The sequence below is a fragment of the Rhipicephalus sanguineus genome, chromosome 3, assembly GCF_013339695.2.
Source record: "Rhipicephalus sanguineus isolate Rsan-2018 chromosome 3, BIME_Rsan_1.4, whole genome shotgun sequence".
NCBI classification, from domain to species: Eukaryota; Metazoa; Arthropoda; class Arachnida; order Ixodida; family Ixodidae; genus Rhipicephalus; species Rhipicephalus sanguineus.
The window spans coordinates 174,230,221-174,246,898 of record NC_051178.1 but is presented as its reverse complement, the minus strand read 5'-3'; the positions used below and the strand labels follow the sequence as shown (position 1 = coordinate 174,246,898).

Here is a 16,678-nt window from a genome sequence, read left to right as displayed (position 1 = left end):
AAAAAACACCATCTTCAATTTTCTTTAAACTCTTCATAATTAAAGCCAAGCACGTGTTCTAACTTAATCTGTAAAAACATGTTGCATGATTTTTGTGAGGTAGGAGTTATGAAGCACTAAAAGTGGCCAAATTAACGTAAACTGAGTAACCACAACATTGCGCGAGCATGGAGCAATAGTTTCCATTATCATTATTTTTAGGTCGTGAATGTGTTCTGTGGATTGACGGATTGACAGAAAAAAAGAGGAACAGTTGGTTCTGAAGAGCAAATTATTACTACATTTTACGTAAATCACAAAAACTTCTACGTGGGTCCCAGCCACTGAGCATGCCGCGATGCTGGGTCACATACTTTGCAGGAATCGCTTTCGAAAATCTTTCGCGTATGCGAGCCTGCGTACGGCACACAAAAGAGGTGGCTGGAGAGGATCCACTGCTGGATATTTATCGCTTCCCATGGCACGTCGGTAATATGATAACGTAGACGGTACGTGGCGGAACAAGTGGCGCTTCTGCAGCCTGACCGCGCTCGCCTGCTCCCTAACAAAAAAGAAAGAACTCAACTCGCTTAACAAAGGTCGAAGTAATAAGAGAACGTCGGCTTTCACTTACGCTCGTCGGTGACAACCCGGCAGTCCTCTGCTGGTCAACGAACACGAGTACACGTGCGCGTATTGCACTCCCCCGATATTGATGGCTACGTTGTGGAGCTCACAGCGAGCGTTTTGCGCTGACTACCTAAAGAGGCACAAGAAGAAGATTGCCTACAAGCGGAACTTTCGATGTGTGAAAGATTCGAATGTCGCCTTACTAAGGAAGCACATGCTAGAAGAAGCCTCATCCATCAGAGAAACCGACATTTTGTGCCAGAACTGTTTCAACCGCTTCAAACAGATCGCCGTAGTGTCTCCGAATGCATCTCATTCTGACGAAAATTTTGTTCCCGAACTAAGTGCTGTCGAAGAGCTAAAGGTATTCGTTAAGACAACCGACGTGACACCCCTGAAAATTCCGGCAAAAGTGAAAGCACATTGCCGAGTGTCCTACGCCAAGCGTAGGAAAGCAGAGGTTGAGGGTGCTGTCTCAAGGACAATTTCTGCTGGCTTTACAGCAGCGTACGGCACTAAAGAGGAACCTGGTCCTTCAGCAGAAACCTGCAACACATGTCGCGAGTGGCTGCGCAACCTAAAGGATGCGTTCGATACCAGCGAATCATACCATGAACGCTGCCGCCTCCTGACATTGCTCCCTGTGAACCTTTCTCATCAACAGATTTGAGAAATGATTCCATCCGCAACTCATCACCTCATTCTGAAATCCAGAAAATACAGAGACACCCACGGGGTGTGGTCAAGTCCGGACCTCTACACCAGATCGAAGCTGAACCCAGAAGACATACAGGCAGCAATGAAATACTATACTAGAGATGAGCTCAACTGAACCTAACAAAGCCCAAACAAGAAAGATGTCATTGCAATTACATCTAAAGGACAAAAAGAGTACATTTCAAAACGGCTGATGACCAGGTCCATTCAAGAAACATTTCGTTTATTTAAAGCGGCTCACCCTGACACAGGTATCAGGCTCACGAAGTTCTCCTCCTCGAGTTTTCCTCCATTTCGGCCTCCTTGAGGCAGAAATGGGTTGTGTGCACTGCGCCTCACGTAGTTTGCGTCTGCACATACTGTGCAAACACTAAGCTAAGTGCACGGGCCTTAGAAATAGCCACTGGTCAGAAAAAAAAGCATCGAAGACCTTCGTGATTTGACAGTTTGTAAACCGCCGTCCAGACGGTGTTTTCTATCCTTGTTTGACTTGTGCCCCACACCTCAAGTTATTACAGCGCCTGATCTAGGGACCCCAGAAGAAGAGGAAGTTGTGTTCGCAACCTGGCAGAAAGGAGATTTGGTCGAAAAAGAAGTAAGTCCGGACGTTTTCGTGCAACACCTTGAACAGTGCTTTAAAAAATGGGTGCCGCACGAGTACATTTGGTGCGTTCAGGGCAGAGCCATTAGCGAATCAAAACAATCCCTCGAGAAAGGCTGCGTCCTCTTGCATTTTGACTTCGCAGAAAACTGGACCGTAGTTCTGCCAGGAGAAGTTCAGTCACATCACTGGCAAAAAACCCAAGTCTCCATCTTCACATGCGTCTTCACGACTAGAAAAGGAACCCGCAGCTGCACTCTTATAAGCGATGGCACTAGCCACGACTACGCCCACGCCTGCTATGCTCTCGCAAAGGTGCACGAGTGGCTCGAGGGTGTTGCTCCTTTACATGCCCATGTTACATACGTCAGTGATGGTGCTCCGAGCCATTTCAAGAACGGGTACCAGCTTCACGAACTTACAGCGACCAATAACGCCTCGGTACAGTGGCTATTTTCCGCAGCGGGGCACGGCAAGAATGCTTGCGATGGAATTGGGGGCGTCGTCAAGCATCACGCAACCTTACACAACCTCCGCAGCTTCGCCACATCAGTTATTAAGTGCGCGAAAGACATGGTAGATGTTCTCAACACAAAGCTACAGAATGTGATGCTGATTCACCTTCCAAGTGCTGACTTGAAAGCCTTCAGGGAAATAAAAACAAAGAAGTGCATCCGTCCAGTGCATAGCATTCAGTCGTGGCACATGTGGCAGTGGACGCGCGTCAGCCAAGAGCGCAACGAATAGCTTGTTGCAAGAACAGCTGAATTTCCAAAGAAGAAAGTGCCAGAATAGACGCTGCTTTTCAACCATATACATCTATAAAAGGTACACCGTATGAAGCAAGAATAACTCCACAGCAGTGCTTCTTCAGCTAAAAATGATTCTCTACAAAATGAAAAACGTTCATTGTGAAATCAGGTTAATTTTATGGAGTGACCACCATGCCTCATGCAAAGAAGCAGGAAGCATCGTTCCGAAGAACGCAGTGATACAGGCCTAACAAAGAAAACATGACACTGAAGGTCACCAACAATAATGCAGCTGCTAAGTGTAAAAAGTGTTATGAACTCTTGTGGGTGGTACTCACATGACCACGGCTTTCCACAACGGTCACCCTGGGTGCCACTAATACCCAGTGCAAGGCGCCCCCCTTGCCACAGTAATCAAGATCACAATGTTGCTTCACCAGGAGCAAAAAAACACAACTTTTTCAGTCACGTTTGTGACTGTCTAACTTGTCTGACTATGACTTGTGACTCTTACGCCCTGTGCATACATTAGGGGTAATTAAACTGTTCCTTCCGAGAACATGACTCGACTACATTTCTAGAAATCTTGCGGTTAGTCCTTACGTCAGGACCAAAACTACGGCGCTTGCACGCACGCACATGAACAAATTTGCACTTTAAGGCAAGTCTTGGTTTTCTCTGTCAATCTCTTGTCTGTCGAGCACAACAGAACACATTCACGATGTAAAAATAATGATAACGCAATGTTGTGGTTACTCTGTTTACGTTAATTTGGCCACTTTTCGTGCTTCATAACTCCTACCTCACAAAAATCATGCAACATGTTTTTACAGATTAAGTTAGAACACGTGCTTGGCTTTAATTATGAAGAGTTTAAAGAAAATCGAAGATGGTGTTTTTTAAATGATCTTCGAAATATTGCATTTTTTTAGACTTGTCCTCAGTTGAACATTTGTGGTCAATGTCTTCAAGTCACTCTCAGCAATTTCATTCAATGCATTTGTTAACCTAACATATGGCAATGTTCTCAAAAATTTTGGGAAGTCTGGCGTTTATATGCGTGGAGAAAAAAAAATCTTAAATTTGAGCATTATTGAACTTTGTGCCAATTTTCCGAATTTTTTTTTCTTAAAAGAGCAGCATCAAAACTGCAAAGTAATAATGTTTCATCAACTCAAACTATCTGTAGTATGTGGAGAAAATTCGTCATACCTACAGCTACAATAGTTTTTCTGTAGCGTCTCATCGAAATCCCATTTCCGCGAAATTCGAAAAAGGCGGTTGCGGCTCAGTGGCCACTTCTAAATTTTTTTTAAAGAAGGTGAAATTTTTTTTTCGCGAGACTAAAAGTGGTTTTGCGGTCTTGGGGGCTCGGACACCAAAATATATTTTTTTCGGCGGAATTACAGGGGGTCGACGAACATGCACCAACGTTGTTATCAGAACACACCCTTCAGCATCTTTATGCACAACACGCTACATAAGCATTGGTCTCAGTAGTTGCAGACCTTCGCAGTGGAACAAAATGCAAAGGAGTGAAATTTACCAAATGTGAGCAGCAGTTCAGCTGGAAGAAATGCATAGTATGACCGAGATTCATTACCCAATAGTAGTAAATTCAGTATATCATGAATTGTAGATGATGTGCCCTCATCTACAATTTGTAATTAACACTTTAAAGTTTTCCCCTGCACTATTTCCTTTGTTTCAGTGACTGACAGAAATGCTGGTATTGCCAAGAGAAAAAGAAAGGGTCACTTGCAGTGCTTATCTATCTTGAAAAAAAAAAAAAAAAAACTGAAAATGTCACAGACAGCATGCAGGCAAAGTTTTGAAATGCATGTGTTAATTTGAGAAGTACTAGTACATGTATGTATAAAATGTTACCCTGCTGCTACCCAAAGCACCAATTGCAGAGGTATATGTTACATATTTGGAGATTATGGGAGCCATGCTACTAGTGGCAAGTGCGAAAAGCTTAAAATGAGCTGCTCAGTTACTATATGCATTAAAAATAATTACCGTTGCCTGTTTTCTCCCAATTTCCGTGCATTACACGGGTAATGCAGCTGGATTTCTTGGACTATGGCAAACTACGCAAAGCATGTTTACATAGTACTTACTATATGCATTTAGTGAAGTAGGAAGCATGCCGTGAATTATGAGTGATCTGTGCACATTGAGCACAGCCTTTGTAGGCAATTGCTTATTAAAGTGTTAGAGTGTGTTCCACTATCATTATGCGCAACATTTCTCAGGGCCCTTAAAAAAAACGCACAAGAAACACTTCAAATTCAGAGAAAAACATTCGTCATGTTAAGCATACTGTAACAAAACAATCAGGCTTTTGGCTAATTAGAAGCATATAATTGCAATACCACATTAATTAACATCATTGGATCATGGCATTTTATGACAACCAGATAGTATCAATTGCAAATATTACAAGAAATATTGTATAACAGTTCACATAGAGGAATTGTTCTCACATAAAAACATCTGCTGTATGAACTAGAGCACTGCACGGGCCCGGGCCGGCCCGAAAGCCCGGGCCCGGCCCACGGGTCCGGCTGGGCCGGGTAAGGGGTTCTTGGATCGGGCCCGGGCCGGGCTCGGGCCCTTGATCTTCGGGCTCGGGTCGGGCTCGGGCCTGAGCCAGGCCCGTAGTAGGCCCGGGTCTCATACGTATAGGTATAATTGCGTGTGTACGTTGTGTGGCTTTGTTTTTGTTGTTTTGTGGGGTTTAACTTCCCGAAGTGACCCAGGCTATGTGAGACGCCGTCGTTGAGGGCTCTGGGTAATTTAAACCACCTGGAGTGCATTGGCGTGCATAGAAATTGCACAGTACAAGACGTGTACAATTTTGCTCCATCGGTATGCTACATGAAATTTCAAGAAACGCCTAATATAAGTTTCCTCCATTATAGTGAGTGAAAGACGTTCTTGGGTACCGTGTAAGGAAAACAACGGTAAACTGTCTAGATTAGTGTGTACAAGATGTGCGTGTTTGTATCTAGGGAAACATTTTGAGTATGCAGCTACGCTCGCATGCCCGTAGACTGGCCAATGCGACTTGTGAGTCGTTAGTATCTCAGGAGCTGTTTTTCGTGCATTTTAAGTACAAAATGTGGAGCGACTCTTATCCCAGGTCAAACGCCGTTGTTGATTTTCCCATTACTAGTGGCGATGCGCCAGACCATAGAGACACTCGTTTTCCCGAGTGGCGGTGACAGTGGCGGTGACTCGGGGAAGAAGGGAGGGACAAAGAACCTTGTTGCTTTGAACACGAAGACGTAGTGTACGTTGGGTGCAGTTTCCTGCCGAGGAGTCAACACGACAGCTTTAATTTATGTAACGCTGCCCAGCCTGGCATATTCCTCCCAGAAGCAGATAGAGCACGTTTCTTTCCCCTTTGCATTGTGCAATAGATGAGGTTTGCAGGAGACTTGCTACTTTTACTCAACAGTCCTAGCTCGTATGCAGTTGATGTAGACTCAACCTAAAAATGTCTGCCATGCTTTTTTCTCCACTTTATGCAGGTATTATACTTTGTAGTTGTTCTTTAAAATGCAAAAATGAGATTGCGTGGTTAGCACTGCATGCGTACATGAAAGAGCCAGCTATGACTCCAATTATATTTTATATTGCCCTGCAACCATTTCGCAAGAATGTTACGCGCGTAATTCACCGAAAGTATACACAGTACCGGTGAAAGTTGTGACACTGAAAGAAGTTCCTAAAACAATCTCTAGAAAATATCTTGTGTGCAGCAGGTATCTTCACAATAACCGAAGGTTGGACAGTGCCTCCTTTATGCTCAAGGCAGAACTGGCTGAAACGGGCCGGGCCCAAACCTTTCGGGCCCGGGCCGGGTACGGGCCACATTTATAGGAACACCAGGCCGGGCTCGGGCGGGCCGGAGTATGGCATTTTTGGGCCGGGCCGGGCCCGGGCCGGAAAAATCGGCCCGTGCAGTGCTCTAGTATGAACTGGTCAACAAATCTTGCCTCCTCATGAAAAAAGGAAAGAAAGCTCATTGTTTGCTCAAATTAAAACACTTACATTTGAAGAGTCACTTGTGAGAAGAACAGCCGGCCTTCGAATCCTCTCTTCCCTTTGAAGCTGCTTTTCAAAGTCGTCGTGAGAAATGGCTACAAAGCAGAAGACGGCAAATGAGTTCTGCAGAATCTCACAAGTCGGTGATAGGGTTATGAAAGGGATAGCTTACAACCACCCATTTGTAGCACAAGGCCACAAGGAAATCTGTACGGATTTCATTGTGACTTCACGCTAAAAATCCAAACAGAAGATGTCATTTGTTAAAAATGATAGTAGTACACTTTCTCTGAATCAAATAACTGAGCAAGTAACAGCAGTCCGAAAACTCAATCTGGCAAATAAATTGAACTTCTCATTTCGTCCCAGCAAAAATCTTATTTTAAACAGGAAAAAATTTTACCGATCTGAAACTCGAAAAAATACACAACTGAGCAAACAATAGTTATCGCTCTCTCTCTCTTTGTCGCATGGATGTTACTAGAGACTAGTAGTATATTTAAAAGAGCTCTCTTTACATCCAATTCCATTTTGTTTGAATGTTTCTTCAGTGCCCTAGCAGTTCAAATTAATGAGGTTACAGCATATTCCACAGAGTTTTCTACCCAGGAGATTGACTAAGGACACTGCAGCTAAATGCTCTGGATTAATATTGTAGAGCTTAGCATCGAGGTCTACAGTTTTTTTTTTTGTTTTTTGTTCTACCTAGTTGCAAAGCAAACATCAAACCCACAAACCAAAGCTGCAACCACACACTCAGCAGAAATATTGGTGCAGTCTGGTTGCAAAGACAGGTACATTACGAAGGTTGTGTGAACCACAGATTTAATAACGAGCCCTGGATTCATAATGATTAATTAGGGCTCATTAACATGCACTGCATGAAGATCCTGCTTCTGGAATATATGTGCGGCAGCTGGGAATTAAACTCATGAGATCAAGTTCAATAGCAAACATGGATGCTAGTGCTTTCGATACAGAAGTTGCATTGATGCGTAGGAATTTGGTTTTTTTTTTTTTTTTATAGCTGGAGAACCATAAACATTCAAAAGCTACTAACAGTGCACTGGGATTGAGGGAAGACAGAACAGTAACATTCGTCCTGGCCTGAGGATTGACCCAGCACCCCTTTGTAAGCTCTGAATTTTAGATATGAGTGGGTCGGGCATACATTATGTAGTTTACACATAAAAAGCAATTCACTGTACACACTCGTGTTAGGCTAGACTTTTTTTTTATCTGAGCGCGAATTTTTCGGGTGCGACCCATACACGAATATATATATATTTTTACATTTCAAAATGCCAATTTCATCGCGTAATGATCACACCGCTTAATATAGTCCTTTTAAATTTGTTTCTTCTTTTTTCCCCTCAAAGTGATCTCACCCAGAACTTTGTGCACAACATCTACGACATTTTTTAGATTCTCGCGACCAAAAACCTGACCTCTGAAATCTGTATTTCAAGTGAGAGAGATGGTAGTTATGATATATTTTAAAAGTGTTAGCAAAATTAAGGGCTTTGAGACCTGTGTCTCTTGCCTAAACCTGTCACAAAGGCATCAGCCAACCATCATAATGGGAGATGCTTCCACCCTTCTCCCTGTCTGATCCTGATCGTATTGCCTTTGTGTTTCTTGTGTTTGTGAGTCGTGGTGCAAGTGTGCTGCGTACGTTCAGTTCTCTAACACCTCCAACTGTTTGCGCCAACAGAATCGTGTAGTGTTTGCAGTTCTGTGGATGATGCCATCTCCACGGTTTTGTGTGTCAGTGCATGGCCTCAGAGATTTGGCATGCCAAATCTGGCTAGTGTGTATAGCTGCAGTGTCTAGAGTGCAGCGATGACGTTTAGAAGTTTTAGGAAGGGGCGCATTTTCAGACGATTGCTTTTGGAGGTACTTTTGCAAGGTGTTTGGCTGTCTACTGGCCACAACGGTCTCGCACTCTGCCAAGTGTGCTACCTAATACAGTAGGCCAGGAATGTTATCGCTCAGATGTCGATGCATTCTGGCGAGAATATAACTAAATGTGATTGCTTTGCAGATGTGGGAGCCAATGTTCTCATTGGTCATAGTGCCACTAGATTAAGAAGTTATGGCACTGTAGGTGCTAAAAATCTCTGTGCTGGAGATTGTGGGTAGCAGTGCAAACATGGTGGCACGGCTACGCTTCACAGGTGCTTTGCAAAGGCGAGTGCGGCTGTTACACGAATAACTTTTTTTCTCAATTATTTAGACCGAAAAGGAGGGGTGCAGCCCTTACTAGAGATTATACAGTAGGTAGGGATGTGTGAATATTAGAAAACTTATTGCATCGAATCGCGTAGTGTTGCATTTCATTCAGGTTTCACGTGAAGCAGCCACTACTGATAAACAGGAATGTTTTTTAACAGCTTATGAATATTTCAGAACATCAACTGCACCCAATTAGGCAAAAAAAATGGGGCAAAAATATGATAACCTATTCCCGCATGCATAGTACTATAGGTACAGAACATGAGAGCTTACAGAGTGCAGCAGGTTACAGAGCCAGACTTCATTAACTATATAAAGATCACTCGCACACTCTGCATTCTTTCTACGCGAACAACCCGCCTAATCATTCCCGATAGTTCTTTTGTGGTTTTAATGCCGAAGTTTAGAATGCTATGACGTCAATATCATTTTAGATTAAATTTACAAAATAGATGTTCAATATTCAAAAACTATTTGAAAAGCATTAGCCATTGCATTTATTTATTTATTTATTTATTTATTTATTTATTTATTTATTTATTTATTTATTTATTTATTTATTTATTTATTTATCACAGTACACACAGCACCCATCATGGGCATTACAGTGGTGGGGAGAGCGGAGAGAACTAAAAGTATCCATACATAACGCAGGTGACAACACATCCAGTATACATGAAAAAGTTAACAGTGCACTCTCATACTCTCACAACCGCGCAAATATACTACTTTAGCGCCTGTAGCGAAATTGAAAAAACCTCAATTCAATTTCAATCATTTTTGTTCAATTTGCTACAGGCACTACTCAATTTGTATTAGTTATTTGTTTTTCCCTTTGCAAGTGAGCCACAGAATTAACTGAATTGAGCTTTCGGCAGTAGTAAGAGAGAGCTGTACCATAGAATGACTCGCTCTCTTCGAGAACAGTTGACAGTCTGCATCGCTCCATATCTGGACTTTCCTCCATCATGCATGGTGGTGGAGGTCTCCATTGGGATAGTGTGCAAACCTGGGGCGCAGGCACAGTGCCTATGCTCCCTGGCGCTGCCCATGTCTCTCGACGCTGTTTTCGTTTCTGCAAGACGCAAACGACACCATGCACTTAGCACATCAAAAAAAAGAGTCGGTAAGGAATGGCGCACAAGTTTCTTTTCATTCGCCACGCTCTTTCCTGTCTGGTCTTTTTTTTATGCTGTGTAATTTAAATGTATAATGAATACATAAAGAGCAAAACAGGAAAGAAGAATTGAGAAAGAAAAATATTTACGAAAGGTTGGTACTGCCACTTCTCTGGCCAGACACCTTATATCAGGGGTCTCAAAGATGCAGCCCACTGACCTTTCGCTAGTGGCCTGGGCCTCACATGACTGACCTCGTCCCATATTTTTTTAAAATTCTTTTCATAAGTATAATCATCAGCTACACAGACGTGACTGGTCTCGAGCATTTTTTTTCCGTGAGGCACACCATGTGGTCACCACACGTTGAAACATTACCGTGGAGCAAAAAAATCTATATTTCAGAATTGGCGTCCGCATTTCAGTCATTCTGGCGATCAGTACGGTTATGTTTCTTGAAACCCGACGTCAAATCCCCTTCAGAAATTACCCATATATGAGATATGGGAAAGGCATTCTTTCAAATGGCAACGTTATTTGACAATTTGTTCAACCTGAAATTCAACCGAAATTAACTTTTCAAGGCTTAGTGAGAATGACTGGCCTGGCTGTGTGAGAAATGTCTGCTGTCACAACAGTGTGCCAGCCCCGTAGCAAGACCTTTTTCATAATCTTTCACATAATGTGCTTGGATGTACTATAAAGATCCATTTTTTGGAATCCTTAGGGACTGCAAAATACTAGTCTGGAAAATCGGGAAGTCCGAAAAATGAATTCTTGCTTTATTTTTTTTTTTTACTTGACTGAAGTGGTCAAATCTCCACAGCCACGTCCGTAATAGCTCTGAAGGACTGCTAGTATATTTATCGTGCATTTAGATGCTCGCATAGGCTCTGATGTATATAATTCGTGCCCGATGGGCAACCGCTTAACTGTGTGCCAACCGCCAGTTGCAAATTTGCGTCCTGTGACAAGCATTGCTGATACCGACAAAGCATACACAAAATTACGGCTCTCTCGCACAACCATGCCATGGCACACGTTTGCGATACTCAGTGGCGTTTTGAAACGATGACGCAGAACACAAAGGCTGTGTGTGGGCGGAGCGGACAACTCATCCAGTTTTCCCGATGTATGTGCACATGTAGACGATGCACAACATTGTGAAAATCTTCACAGCTATCTGATTGAAGCGCAGCATTTGCCGGCACATGGAGCTAATTGTTCCTAGTTGTGTGCAGCATGTCGCCTACTAAGCTCACACCATCACTGCCTGGGCACTTGCTGTACTGTATGCATGAGTTTGCTGTCAGTATGTTCGTCGTGTCTACTCCGTTTCTAACTGCACGCAAACGTGGCGATGGCTAGCTGCCTTCGCTTCTGCAAGCAACGCGGCATGTTTGGGTTGTTGCCTATAAAGGTGTGAAAGCACTAGCAACTGCACGTGGTTGCATGCATTACAGAGAAGTTAGCTAAAGATCCTTGTTATAATAGGCTTGTCAGTGATTACCTCAGTCATACCCTGGTCACACTGGCAAATTTAGAGTCATTTTGAGTGTGTGCACTTACACCCCCATAATGTCACTTTGGCAGCGCTGTTACACGAGAAAGGGAAGTGTACTTTGGAAATGATGGTAATGGCAATGGGTATTTAAGCAGCACAACAGATATTTATTTCGGGCAATGTTTCTTATTAAGTAATAATGTGTTACAGCTAAAGCAGCCCTTAAAATAAACTTTGTGTACAAACGCGGCGGCTGCGGCTATTGCACGGCGTGTGCTGGGCATGCCCCTGGCGGTGGTGTCTGTAAACTGCCTGAGAGCAAGAATAGCAGAGTAGTTTTTGTGATATAGTATGTTTTAATGCACAAGAATATTCCTCATAACGAAAACGATAGTTTAAAAATTGTTACAAACTCGGCTTCAGATAGTAACTTATTTATTCTCGAGCCACTGCTACACAGGCTAGACACTCCGTCGCAGCGAATCGAGTTTGGCGAACATACTCGCTGGCAAAGTGCGCTTTGCAGCGAGCGTCACTAAGCATACCCATGTGACAGTGTGTGAATGAAACTAGCGACGAAGCACACTCCTTCAAAGCGCGCCTAAGTTGCTCCGTGTGACAGGAATATAATACTGGTACATTGAGTACCTGCTGCTGTCATGCCTCCGTGTGTTTGCAGTGCTTACCCATAAAGGCATCTCCGCACTTACACCGAGACAGTGACCCCTTTGGATATGAATATGCTTTGCCGCACAACACTTTGGCATTGTGGCAAAGCTAGCTTTGGAATATGCTACGGCCACAAACAGATTCGCAAAAGCGCTGGTTTGAGCCTGCGATCGAGATGATTGACGTGGCAGTGATGGTGGCTTCAATAAATGCAGTTTCGGACCTTTAATTTGAGCAGAAAGTCAGAAAAATCGGACAACAAAAAATTCAGCGTCTGCAATTTTAGACGTTTTCATGCATTGACTTCAAGAGGCTTGTGGTGGTGCTGCAAAAGCATCAGAATCTTCAAGCATGTCAGAAAAATCTGCAGCTGACTGTACATGCATTTTGTGAACGCTCATTTGCCATCAAGCCACCTCCGCCTAGCGCATTAATGCTTCTCTACTGCATCGACATGTTGACATGGATGCGATGTACACTAAAAAGGCAATACGATGCAGCGTGTCATGGATTCATGTACGTAAATGCCGCTAAAGTAGAGGCAACAGAGTAAAAAAGTTTGCCTGTGGAAGGGTGGAGACGAGCAGCTTCTTGTCCAGTGACGAAACCTTGCTCCTGAGCTCGTCTATCTGGCTGTTCTTTTCCTGAAGAGCCTTGGTCAGGTATGTTTCTTCCATGACCTGCATGCATATTCAAGTAAAGCAGTGTTCTGCTTACCATACGAAAGAACACAGAGCACAGCCTGTAGTATTCAGGCATCACTTGAAACAGCCTTGTTAGAGCAACCCGTAGAGCTTCGTTATAGTTAACTAAGATATGGGAGAAATTTTCTGAGGAACGAGTCTACACCTAAAAGAAAAAAGAGTTTGCCACCTGTGGGGACCGAGCATACAAACAGTGGTTCGTGTGTCACCAACAGCAAGTTATGTGTCCACTTTAGCTATGACACAGAAGGACAGTGAATTAAAGTCAAGGGTCTGATGGAAACCCATCTGGTCGGGACAAGCGCAGGGCCTACAGTACTTACAGATATGAAAACACTCAGAGTCAATGTACTAGCTTGCACACAGGAAATTCTAAAGGTCATTCTATCTACCTTATCAAAATGTATCCAAGGCACAACTACAGTATCAGGATTCTGTGACTGAGGTCCTGGGTTCAGTTCCCATGCAATCATCAGTGTTCAATGTTTTTCATATTTTATTCATTTTCTCTTCATTTTTAAAGTGTTTTACTTCTCAGTTTCCTTTTGTACAATGGAGGCAGTGATAGACAACCGATGCATGCTTTTCCTATGCTTTTCGCTTGTGATGTGATGAGGCTTCCGATGCTGAACCATTAATATTTTTTGGTTACTAATACCTTTGAGAATTCAACTTAGCATTCAAGTCAGGGCATATGATTATACAGTTGAACCCCTTTATAACAGAATCTGATGTAGCAGACAGTTGGGTATAAGGGACACAAGTAGCCTAGATTGAAACTAGGGTTGATAAGAAAATGCATACTATGTGGTACCCTGCTTATAAGAGACACCTCATATAAAAGACAAAAATTGCTTCCTGGTGCATGTCTCTTATCAAGGGTTTCAACTGTACAAAGCTCCCATGCAGCGCTTCAGTTTGAGGCATCACATTATTCTTGTCAATTTTCCTTATTAATGGAACAACACAAGAGAAGAAGTGATAAGAACATACCTTCATTTGATCCTTGAGCTCTTCAATTTGCATGTGGTAGCAGTGGATCAGAGCCTCCTTGGTAAGAATTTCGTTCACCTTTGGAGTGTTCTCTATCTTCTTTGCAGAGCTTGCAAACTGCAAAATGCAGAATACCCGAGATGAGCTAAAGGCAGCAAAAGGGCCATGCTATTCCTGATAAATAACAGGTGCACACAATGTTATTCATACAAGGAGTAATTGAATGTCATCACTGTGTTCACAACAAAATCAAATAACTACTAAGTAGCCATAGTAATACGTGTTGCTGGACTAGTTGACTCGTGAATAGAGAAGGGCACATATTATGACAGGACAGTGGAAGACGACGCAAGATGAGCTAACTCACAGCTGATGTTTACCTATTTCGATCATACAGCATACATATGTAGAGAAACCAAGGATTTGCACAGACAACATCAAGCATCGAATGCTAGGAATAACAGTCCTCTTATTATACACCAAGGGATTAGGGCTACCTTTCTATAAACAACTCTTCATTCCTACGCAACACAACAGAAGTGTTACTGATATATATTTTTCTTTTTTACAACCTTTGTCCCTAAAGTTCCGAGACTGAGTCCATAAAAAAAATGTGTTTAACATTGAAATAATTTGTGCAGCACCCCTTTGAAATAGTCTCCCTTGCAGTCTATACGCAGCTTCCAAAGCTTATTGAGGTCTTGGAAACAGTTGGAAAACGCTTCTTTTGGCAGGGCTGTCAGCTCCTTTGTCGCGGCGTCTTGAATGGCCTCAACGCTCTACATCCAGTGACCTTTTAGGGCTCTCTTCACACGAGGAAACAGGAAAAAATCGCATGGAGAGAGGTCAGGCAGGTATGGCGGATGGGGAAGTACAGTAATGCTGTGCTTGGCAAGAAATTTTGTGTTTACACACTGTTCGAGGTGGACGTCCATCTCTCCACATTCACTCACAGTAGAATGCGCAGACGACTAATGACAACATATTTTTCTACATGTAGTGCCATCTAGCGGCTGCCACAGCAATCAAGATAAATAGCTCAGGTTAGCCCGAAAAGATGGCGCTACACATACGCTCCAAGATTCGTTTTGGGGAATCATTTCTAGAGAAGAAAATAAATCAGTCTCGAAACTTTAGGGACAAAGGTTGCATATAGAACACTCATCAAGTCGTGCATGAGCGTGTCACCACTCTTACCAAGAATTCAGATGTTTGAAAGCGAAGGCTCACACTCGCATGACCCGCAATGTACCAGCAAATGCAATATGACATCATTCTTAAGTGACTGCTGGTGTAATTGTGCTCTATCACTGATGCACTGGCTTGTCAGTCTGATATAAACCTTTCAATAATGATACCGATACTGGTGATACAACGTTAAAGGACGCTTTTATAGCACCAAAAATGCCAATGACAAAAATTATGTAACTTATCACCCTGAGTGTCCTGAGTGTCTGCTCCATGCAGCAAGGGTTCACTGTGCATACAATGGCAGTGTGTGAATTGCCACCCAGGGAGTTTCTAAGAATGCGAGTCAGTTTAGAGTCCCTGAAGTTGATGTGACCTCTGAAAAGAAAATTGGTGCATGTGCTTAGTTAAATCACAAAATTAAAAAAAAATAAGATCAAGAAAACCATGCAATTATCTATGCACAGATACAGGAACACGCAATTTCATCCCTGTAGTTTATATACGCAGCTGTACCTTGTGCCCCAGAATTCCATCAAAAACTCTCCAAACTAGTTTTTTTACAGTGCCCGACATCTGCTTGCAAACTAATAACAGCTCCAAAATAAAAAGCAACAGAGTAACATGCTTATTCCGAGAACGAAAGCTACAATGCAGCTAGAAAATAACAATGCGACTGCTTCAATGTAAGCACAGAAGGAATGACATAGCACTGAGTTACCTCTCTTTCTAGTCTGTCCATCACCTGCATCATCACGAGTTAATGCGGCTATCATCTACCTCTCAGGCTCACACTGACAGAGTCACAGGACCAGCAATGTGCCAGTAAACGCAATGTGACATTATTCTTAAGTGACACCTGGTGTTACTGTGCTCTATTACTGATGCACTGGCATGTCAGTCCAATATAAACCCTTCAATCACAGCTCACGAACAGAAGCCTAAATTTTTGTCACCCTCAGTCTTGAAACATGCAGTAGTAGAATATGGACAAAAGAACATGCCCCATACAGGATTCTTCATCTCTTGTTAAAATACGATAATCCCCAATTATTGCTGTTCATACAGCCGAAAAGACTGAATCATCAGTGAAGCCAGCTCACCAAGCTATGTGTTACATGGTGCTCATTCACAAAAATTTTTTCACTCATCGCTCTCCAACAGCGTTGCTATTTCACCGGTTTCATGGCAACATGGACGAGGCATCAAAGCAAACTTAAGACCATCACATTGGAAGAGAAGGCAGCTATCATAAAAGGGCTGTTGCACCTTCCGAGTCATGTGATTCTGATGTACAACATAACTTGACACTCATTTTTTGTAGAGAGCAAAAATGAATGTCAAGTAATCTATGATATGAAGAAAACTATTAACAAAAGCCTATTACATCAAAACACTAATTTACCAGATGATTCCACAAATCTTTTTTCAAAAAAGTGGTGTGCAAGCTGCAATTTTCATCCTCAATAATAATATCTGGGGTTTAACGTCCCAAAACAGTTTTTGTCCTCGTGGCTCCCTCCAAATCTGGC

At 42.8% G+C, this 16,678-nt stretch overlaps 1 protein-coding gene across 6 annotated transcripts in view; it reads right to left on the bottom strand.

Moving 5' to 3' along the window:
* Positions 1–16,678, bottom strand: part of LOC119387696 (kinesin-like protein KIF27) — a 124,227-nt gene that overhangs the window by 84,614 nt on the left and 22,935 nt on the right. Inside the window, exons 10-12 of one of the 6 annotated variants that reach the window (XM_049413614.1) lie at positions 15,395–15,524; positions 13,959–14,075; positions 12,870–12,941 (exon numbers count right to left, since the gene is read on the bottom strand). The exons of 4 other annotated variants lie outside the window; for them this stretch is intronic. In XM_049413614.1, the coding sequence (XP_049269571.1) occupies positions 12,870–12,941; positions 13,959–14,075; positions 15,395–15,524 (319 nt within the window). The remainder of the gene's footprint in view (positions 1–12,869; positions 12,942–13,958; positions 14,076–15,394; positions 15,525–16,678) is intronic. One more of the 6 variants, XM_049413611.1, reaches the window with a different exon arrangement.